This window comes from Gavialis gangeticus, unplaced genomic scaffold, assembly GCF_001723915.1.
Source record: "Gavialis gangeticus isolate Ggan-Ray unplaced genomic scaffold, GavGan_comp1, whole genome shotgun sequence".
In the NCBI taxonomy this organism is placed as follows: domain Eukaryota; kingdom Metazoa; phylum Chordata; order Crocodylia; family Gavialidae; genus Gavialis; species Gavialis gangeticus.
The window spans coordinates 1,423,972-1,433,719 of NW_017729001.1; the positions used below are offsets into that span (position 1 = coordinate 1,423,972).

At 39.2% G+C, this 9,748-nt stretch overlaps 1 protein-coding gene across 1 annotated transcript in view; it reads left to right on the forward strand.

The window, feature by feature from the left end:
- MED13L (mediator complex subunit 13 like) overlaps nucleotides 1–9,748 on the forward strand; it is a 517,387-nt gene that overhangs the window by 485,211 nt on the left and 22,428 nt on the right. The window contains exons 26-28 of the mRNA XM_019506688.1: nucleotides 2,104–2,262; nucleotides 3,629–3,805; nucleotides 9,051–9,202. Coding sequence (XP_019362233.1) covers nucleotides 2,104–2,262; nucleotides 3,629–3,805; nucleotides 9,051–9,202 — 488 coding nt within the window. The remainder of the gene's footprint in view (nucleotides 1–2,103; nucleotides 2,263–3,628; nucleotides 3,806–9,050; nucleotides 9,203–9,748) is intronic.

Sequence of the window (9,748 nt, forward strand, 5' to 3'; positions counted from 1 at the left end):
GTAATGGTTATAAACTGCTGCAAGAACATTTCAGGCTGGACATAAGGAAGAACTTCTTTACTGTCTGAGCCCCCAAGGTCTGGAACAGCCTGCCATCGGAGGTGGTTCAAGCACCTACATTGAACACCTTCAAGAGCAAATTGGATGCTTATCTTGCTGGGATCCTATGACCCCAGCTGACTTCCTGCCCTTTGAGCGGGGAGCTGGACTCGATGATCTTCCGACGTCCCTTTCAGCCGTAATGTCTATGAAATCTATGAAATGTTAAACCAGTTTCAGCCATTTTGAAACTGATTATGTGTACCGAGCTTCTGTTCTGTTACAGGTTTAAAACAGTTTATGATTACTTAAACTGGTTTATGTGTAACTGCTGTCCATAGACTTGGGGTCTTGGTCTGCTTTTATTTTATAGAATATCCTCTGTCACAATCTTAAAAAGCTGGATCAATAATCCCAACGAAAACCCTCTGAGAAGAGACAGGTTTCTTTTTTTTTTTTAAACTGTGGCATTTTGTGAGGGTTTATACATGGAATTCATGTTGACCCAGCACTCCCATTCTAAGCACTCCCTTTTGCAGCATTCTGCTCATCTGAAAAGAGGCTTATTTCCATTTCCTCTTTTGGAAAAGGATCAGTATAGTTGAGAAGAGATCTTGAAGTGAAGACGCTAGCTCAGGAGTGATATTTAAGTAACAGGGCATGACAGGCAGTATATTTCAGTAGGATTACTGCATGTTCTGGGTGCATCCTGAGTTAAGAGGCCAAAGGCCAAGAGCTTTCAGCCACTCCAACTTCTGTAATCCCTCACTGACACAGTGCTTAGAGTGTCATACTGGTTCTGTGAATTGCTATAAGCAAATAAAAATTCATAAGAAAAATTGTTTGTATGACTGATTATATAAGCAGACCTGTAAAACTGATCTTTGGACTCAAGAGTTCCATTCCATTTATATTTATAAATGCTAAATATTTTCCTTTTGTACATTATAATCTTTTGCAAAAACATAAATATTAGGCTGACCCACTTCACAGAGCAATGTGTTAGATTCTGTTGACCAGAAACCTGCAAATAAGAACACAATTTTTTGCTTACTAAGCCAGCTCAACTCCAGTGCTGCTTTGCAATAATGCACTTACAACTTTTCTATAATTATAGAGAGGTAGCTCAGAACAGCTGTTCTGCAATAGGCATTTCCCACTACCTCTCTGTGTGGATACTCTTATGCACTGGGTACTTTGTTGCAGTCCACTTGGGAAATGAATTAAACTTCAGAAACCACACTTAGTGCAGAATAGGTCTCTAATGCAATGCCAGAAATCACTTTGTTTAGTAAACTACAGACTGTTTTTGTTCACAGTGCAGAATAAATGTGTATACATTACATTTACACCGAATCTTATTTTGCAGTAGGATCCTTGTGCAGACAAGTAAGACTTTAGGGATAAGAGATGAGGTTTAGATGACAGCAAAGCGAATGAATCTTTAAGGATCCAGCACCAACATCTGAGGAATACTGTCCTCTCCCACCAAGATGGGTTATTTGACTTAAAAGCCCATGTTAGAAATTAAGAGTTTGCTAATACTAACATTGTTAGTTTTGTTACTGAAAAGTATTCTGAATAGTGATACAGTAGAACAAGTGAAGCAATGTCTCCTAAACCAGAAATCAGCATGCACTTTACAATAATTTTCTAAATCCCTGTCCACATCTCTCCTGGTGCTCTCCTGGTCGTCTTTCGTTTCCCAACAAGAGGAAATGTATTGTAGTGGTTAAAGTTCAACTTCCGGTAGACCTTGGCTCTGTTCCTAACTTTAATGCAATCACTTTAAGTGACTTGCTCAAGGTCACAGTCTGTGCCTGTTCCTATAAAATAGGGATTGTATTTCTCTATCTCAAAGGGGTGCTTTGAGGCTTAATTAGTTAACATTTTTAGTGATTGAGATCTCTAGATAGGAGGTGCTATAGAAATAGAAAGTGTTACTAACATGCAGTATTTTCTCCCAAGCTCTGGCATATTTCACAGAATAAAAACATTACTCTTATAGTTAACCAGGCTTTCATTCAGTTCTCTTGAAGCTAATTTTGCATTTCTGCATTTCAGACTGGAGTATCCTCCTTGGGGAGTGTTCACTGCAGACAATCAGCAAACAGCTAAAGGAGGTGTGCCGCATGTGTGGGATTTCATCAGCAGATTCTCCTTCTATCCTTAGTGCCTGCCTGGTTGCCATGGAGCCCCAGGGGTCATTTGTTGTAATGCCAGGTAAATTTCAGCCAACTACATAAACACTAGCAGATAGAAATGTTACTAAGACCTCTTCTTTTGGCCTGAAGTCCACATTGGAAGTGTGCCAAGCTGGAAGACCTTTCACCGCTTAAATGGGAAGAGCATGATAAAGTACAGCTTGGACCAGCCCAGCGGACTATAGTAGCAGATGGAGTCCAGTGGTTACATTGGAGCAGTTCGCTGCTAGGAAGGAAACTGCTTTGTGTCACTACCAAAAGGATGGTGGTCCTGGTTTGCTCAATGGGAAAATGACGCTTTGAAGAAAAGCTGGGTCAAATTCTCAGTTAAAATGTTACAGCTGTATAGACTGTGATGCAAGGAGGACTGCAAAAACTCCTGCTTTAGGAATACGTTTTTAATGAAGGAATTGGAGGAGGGGAGGTTAGGTTGGGTTGTTGAGTGTATTTCATTGAAATCTAGAACAAAAGCCATTGCTGCCTTCATATTCCTAAACTGTTGAAAGAATTGTTATGTTCAGCCATCCACTAGAAAACCATAGTGAAGTTCCATTTGTGAAGCTTCCCTGTAGATAGTTGAGAGTAGTTGCTAAGTCTGGAATAGTTTTTTGTTTTGAAGTTTTCCTTTTTTAATTAGTTTTAACAATATTTTCCCTCTTCCTTGCCTTATTTCAAGTATAGTTTTAGTTGGGGTTTTTTTGTCCTCATTCTTTGTGTATGCATGTCTTCTCTGTCTGATATGAACTCCTGCATTTGACATTTTGTATATTTTTTGAATTTTGTTTTTTAATTTACAAATCATTATTAAGAGCAGATTAGGTCAGATTTTCTTGCTAAAATAAGATCTGGTACATAAGAACTACAATGACTCTAAAACCATTCACCCTCATATAATGCTTCTCAAAACATGGGAGGCAAATTACTCTTTTTAATGCCATCCAACATGGGGTGCTATATGATACAAATAATACCCAGTTTTAAACAAAAGGTGGTGGTGCATTTTAATAATAAATGTCTTGCTTTAGAAATCTAATTTTGAGGGGCAGGTTTTTAAATCTCTCTTTCCTCTGTCCTCTTTGTCCATTTCCCCTTGAGAAGCAGTGGAAAGGGACAGAACTGTTGACAGAAATAAATGGGGAATGAGCTATAGTGTAAGAATTCAGGTGACACGTAGCTCTATACACCTTATTTTAATGCTTTTACTAGTAAATATCCTTTTAAAACTAAAAATAAAAAAAAATCTTAACCGTCATGTTATAATGCCAAACTAAGTCAGATGCACAGTAACTTAACTAAGTGCACATATAGAGAGAGAGAGCATATATAAGATAATACTCATACCTGAAAGACTATAAATGGTTTCCCCTGTATTTTTGTCCTGAAAGATGCTGTCACTATGGGATCAGTGTTTGGGCGCAGTACTGCACTGAATCTGCAGTCATCTCAGCTGAATACCCCTCAGGATGCTTCTTGTACACACATCCTGGTGTTTCCAACCTCTGCCACTATCCAGGTAGCTCCAGCACATTATCCCAATGAAGATGGATTCAGCCCCAACAATGGTAAGTTCACTCATGAGCCATGTATGGTAGGCCCATGGCTTACTAAAAATACAGGTCTAGAGCACAACTGTGTCTGACAGCACCAAAACTATGGAGAGACTAATTCTACACAGGTCACAGAACACTTTAATTTGAATAGGAATAACTCTGATGGGACTGGTGGAAAACAGTATCTTTCTGAGCAGCCTCTTTAGTAACCTAGCCAATAACCATGTTTTGTTCTGACAAGCAGAAGGCAGGATAGATTTGTACCTTATAGACTACCTCTCCCTTCTTCTGCCAAGTCAGCAAGCAAATTGAACTTTTTTAAGTGGCCCAACGTATAAATGGCTCTGAAGGCAAAACTGCAGATAGTTTGTATTTTGGGGGGTTTTTTACCTGTAACATGGAATTTTCTTTCCTGTTGTGACTTTGTATCTACTGTATCCTAATTGCATATTTCCCTTTAGTTGATTGGGACAATATTTTAATTAAAAAGATCCAGATAATTAAAACAATAGTGCCATATATACAAACTGCATAAAGAGGATCTTGGTTTTTTTTAAAAAGTATAATTTTGGCAAACAAGACCAGCCCCATAGGAAACAAGAAGAGGTGGTATAGCCTGTTATGTATTGAATCAGCAGGATTAGTTATTTTAATACTTTATCAAATAATTTTTCTTCTAACTTATATTGAAAAGGGTCTTAAAATGACTTTAAAACAATTTAAATGGATAGTTGCAAAAAAAACCTTACAATAATAATATTAAAGGGGAAATTACAGTATGGAAAAGAAATACTTGCTCTATTTTTAACGAAGTAGCTGCCTTTGATCTGCTTCTCCTGGAATTTCAGTGGGCCTCATGAAGGGGAAGCTATTCCTCAATACAGATGCAGCTGTCTTTTCAAGGCCCCAAAATCCTGACCAAATGCAGTGCTTACAAATATTTAACCTGCATTAACCTGGCCTTCAATGCTTCAGATGCTAATTAGAATCAGGTATAAGACTTGGTGTTTTCCAAAATGGTGCTAAATTTAATTTTCTTAACTCTGTCCTGTGTTTAATAATTAAACTGCCTCCTAAGCTATTAGGCATCTCATTTGTGGTTTGGATGCTAAGCAGAGCATGACGTTAGTTCTATTTTGTTTACTGAGGTTGTAGGAGGGAAGTTAATAAACTAGATTAATTTATTGTTTTTGCCATCTAATGCTCTCTGCAGAAGATGAAGGAAAATAACCAGCCCATGTGGGTTTGAACACACGCAAACACAGTAAGCCAGCTTCAAATTATTCCAAGTAGTCCAAGACAAAAAGTCCTCTCATTTTTTCATTTAATCAGAAAGGGATTTGTTAATTACAGTCTTTATTTTCAAACACCACATGTGTAGCAATGAAGTATTAACAAACTCTCTCTTTGCTTTCAACTGTATATTTTAAAGAATATGCAGAGCTACCTAGAAACGTATTTATTGTACAGTGCCATTACTCTGGCCTATAAAAACAGGATAATTGGCTCTTGTTCCAATTGATGCATTTGGGCTTCCTCTATCCTCTGTGCACACCCACAGCAGAGGATTTTTGTAGTAGTTCTGACCCTCTTGTAAAGATCATCAGTCTGTTTGTTAGTGCCTCTGTTACCTGAAAAAGCTGGGTAAGAAAAATATCTTGAAAATACATGGTGACGTTTAATGTAATGTTTTCCTCCATGTTTTTTACTCTTGTAACTTTCCATCATCTGAATCAGTCATGGTATCATAATTTGTCTTTCTATCAACTGAACAATGAGAATGTGCTTTCATAATTTATTTGCTGCCTCTTTTTACACCTTTCCAGCATATTACCATAAACAAGCTGAATTTAAAAAATAAGTCAACTCTGTTTTGAGGCCTGTAAGCAAAATTGTTTCAGTCTCTCTAAAACCTTAATGTAACATCAGTCCCTCCCTTTTAATGGCAAAGAGAAGTGTACAGGCTCAACTGAGTTCAGCAAACAACTATCAAGAGTATTTTAAGAGAGACAGATTGCCATCTGTCAGAGAACTCCAGGTAAATCAAATTTATAGCCTAAAAGATTCTAGAGAGCAAACAGGTAGCCTGCCAGAACTGCACCTGTTGTGGGCTCCAAAAAGTACTTCTGACGTGGTTCAGTCATCAGAGAGATGCTTCCCATATTTATGGAGGACTTGTTTTAGCAATCTGCAGATTGACATGGACACACCCCTAGAATTCAAAGTAACAGTACGAATTTTTGCAAAAGAGTTAAGGCTTCTCCTCCCACCAGGAAGTCGAAAGGGCTAAGATTATTTTATGATCTTCACCAGCAATTAAGTAATGTATAATTACATAAACATAGATATAAATGGATGAAAACACTTCCTTTTAAAATCAGCTGTTGGCTAAAAAGAACAGGTACTGAAAATCAACACCTATTCTGGTGTCTTTATTTGAAATTAAGTGAAACAACAGACTGGGTTGTCAGCTTAGAAGACTAAACTGCTTTCTCTTGCCATAGAAAAAATAGGAAGATGAAGATTTATAATTCTAGTTTTCCAGTCTAGCCAGCATGGCATATTCATGTTCTGGAGAACAAACATTCTCAGTGTCCAATTTATCTTTTGAACTGAGACTCAAAGGAAAGACAACTTGTGATGGGAATTGTGTGATGTGGGTGACAGTTACAGCCTCACGGGAGTTCAGAGAAGGGCTAGTTAGCTGTGTTAGTCTGACAGGGCAGTATTGCACCTTAGAGACTAACTGATTCACAGAGGCATAGCTTTCATAGGTGTTAGCCTACTTTGTCAGATGGTATAGCAACTCAGTGGCTTAAGAGGACTTGACATTAGGACCCAACCTATTCAGACTTTTGACTTGCGTGAGAAAATGTCTATATACCAACTAAAGCCCTTGAGAGGTGATTTTTTTTTTTTTTATTAAATAGGGTGTTTTCTCAAAACAAATGGTTTTTTCCCAACTACTTCCAAAATCTCTGAAGAATGAACTCACCTTAAGAGTATGCTTCACGGACCAGCTCCTTTCCTCTTTTCAACTGTATGATCTTCAGCTTCCATTTGGTGTCTTGTCACATTTCTGTAGCAACCACAGCAAATGTATAAATGGCAAAATAGTATCAGGGCATTGTTTAGGTATTGACTCTCTTTACTGCACTAGAGCCTTTTTTGTTGAAGTGGTTAAAAAAAACCTTCCATGGGTAATTCCTCATTCTGCTCCACCTGGAGAGCAAATCCAGTTACAGAGGAATGGGCCTTTCTCCAAGCAGGTGGTGAGGGGTGTGGAAATCTGCCATAAACTATCCTTTCTCTTTTAATAATCCAGGATTTCCTTGTGCCTTTATATCATTTGGTATGATCTAGAGTACAATAGTGATATGAACGCATTATTTAATTTTTAAGAGCTAAACCAGTAAAACTTCTCAGGTTTCCATGTTTTCTCTTTTGGTCCAAGAGGTAAATTAAAGCATATCATTAAAGACAGTCCTAGCAAAATGACATATAGTGATAAAATGATTATACAGTTAATTTGCATGCTTGTATTTTAGAAGTTCATAGATTCTGCTACCCTAGCACTGATTTGAATTTAACTTTTGGGGCAGTACCCTTAGGCTAGAGACAGACATGACACGTAAACCTGTTTAAATGATCAGAAACTGGTTTAAACCTGTAACAAAACAGATGTTCAGTACACATAAACTAGCTTGAAAATGGCTGAAACCAGTTTGAGATAAACCTAGTTGAAGGTAGTCTGATTTGGGTCATACCAGTTTATGCAGTGTTTGTCCCAGACCCTTTGCTGGTTTAAAGTAAATCGGACACCCCCATTTTTCCAGCATGCTCTCTGGGCTGGGCGGAGCTCTTTGCTCCACAGCAGAGCTGGCCCCTCCCCTCTGTTCCCTGGCTGGAGCTCCAGCAGAGACTTGCAGGTACAGCAGGATCTGCTGGCTTCCCTATGCCCCCCTCTCTGCCTCTCACCACTCACTGCTTAAGCGGAGATCCCTTCCTCCTCTCTCCCATAGCACAGACTGTAGCCAGCATGTGGTGTGCTAGCTAATGCTATGTAAGGCAGATAGGACAGTGTTCACTTAGGGCTTTTTGGAGGTAATCAACAGCTCAGGTGGTGTAATGTCCCTGCATTCCTTCCTTTAGAAAAGGCAGACAAGGTTCTTTGGGTAAATCTGGTATCTTTTATTAGACTAAATATTTGGAAAAAAATTTTCTTAGCAAGCTTTTGGGTTTCAAAAACCTTCGTTAGGCTGAGGAAGCATCTGCAGTTAGTGTGTGCTCTTCCTGGATGGAATGAATAGTAAAGAAGCCAGAGGCTGGTGTGCATTTTCCTTTGGAAAAAGCTGTTTAAGAAGAGCTTGTAATGAACGAGGCTTTGTTTTCTTATGGGGTGTTAAATGCTGATGGGGGGATCCCTCTCTAATCACAGTGTCCTGCCAGGGCCTGGCCACACCTTCCCCCCCACCCCCCCTCAGCTCAGCACTGTGGAAAGGAAGGGAGGGCTGCTCTAGCACCCTGCGGCTTCTAGCCTGAGCCACTGCAGGCATGTCCCTGCATTTTTCAGATGTCTGTCTGGTTACAAAACTGATTGTGCCTAGCCAGATTAAACTAACCTGCAAATATTAAATCAATTCAGGCTTAGGCTTTTTGACTGTCTGTCCTTAGCCTTAAAGTCGGTTGGATAGGTCACAAGACAAGGTATTGTGAATAGTTTCCGGAAGCCCTGGCCTTTACTGCTCAAGCATACTTAGAAGTGCAATGCTTGCTGTAGGTAACTTTAGATGTATATTTTAATTACATTTTACCTATTTCAAATATATTGTTGATTGTTAGATTGCTGAGAGCACCTAGTGGCCAACTGCTGGGAGATGTAATTCATTTTAATCTAAACTACATCCATTTAGATTGCTACCAAGCTGATTTCACAGAAAGTAGTCTTTTTGGTCCATATACGACCCGCAGTAAAATGCAGAATTTTAGCAGACATCATCCACTGTGTCAACCTTACTTTTATTTTTAATTCTCCAGTACTGAAGTGATGAAAAGGGCTGACTAAGCGGGGTAAAATAATGAAATGTGTACTGCTTACCTTTGGCAGCTTTTTCAGTGTATAGCTCAAGGATGTCTCAGTAGCATCCTGGAAAAGGACTTTGTGTCTAATGTATGTTAGACTCAGTAAACAGCACTCAAGTCTTTTTTTTTAACTGCACAGCAGATTAAAGGTGGTGCTTTCTTTTTTTTCTTTCAGATGACATGTTTGACCTCCCATTCCCAGAGGACATGGACAATGACATTGGAATTTTAATCACAGGGAATCTTCACTCTCCTCCAAATTCTTCTCCAGTCCCTTCTCCTGGTTCCCCTGGGATTGGAGTGGGATCTCACTTCCAGCATAGTAGGGTAAGGATCTCTATCTTTCAGGATGCACACACATAAACACAGTCATACTCCAACATAGCTTTTTCTGCAGTTCTTGAAAATTGAGCAAACCAACAGCAGACAGTATCAACAGAAGAAAAAACATTCTTATTAACAAAAAATGAAGGTGTTAGCTAGATACCATCCTAGAATATGCTCTAGCCTTGTATTATTCTATGTTGCACACTCCAGAGTGAATCATTGTGGGATTGGATTTGCAAAAGCTTTTGTTTGCTAAGGAAAATCCACAGTCTGCAATCTACAGGCATCTGCATGTCTGATTTATGAGGAGAGGTTGAGGAAACTGGGCTTAGTTAGTCTAAAGAAGAGAAGACTTCGGGGGACTTAATGCCAGCCTTCAACTACCTGAAGGGTGGTTACAGAGAGGATGGAGCTAGACTGTTCTCAGTGGTGGCAGATGACAGAGCAAGGACCAATGGTCTCAAGTTGCAGCAAGGAAATGACAACGCAGGGCTAGGGTTTCCATGGAGACCAACCCAAGTGGTGCTGGCAGAGCACGCAGCTGTG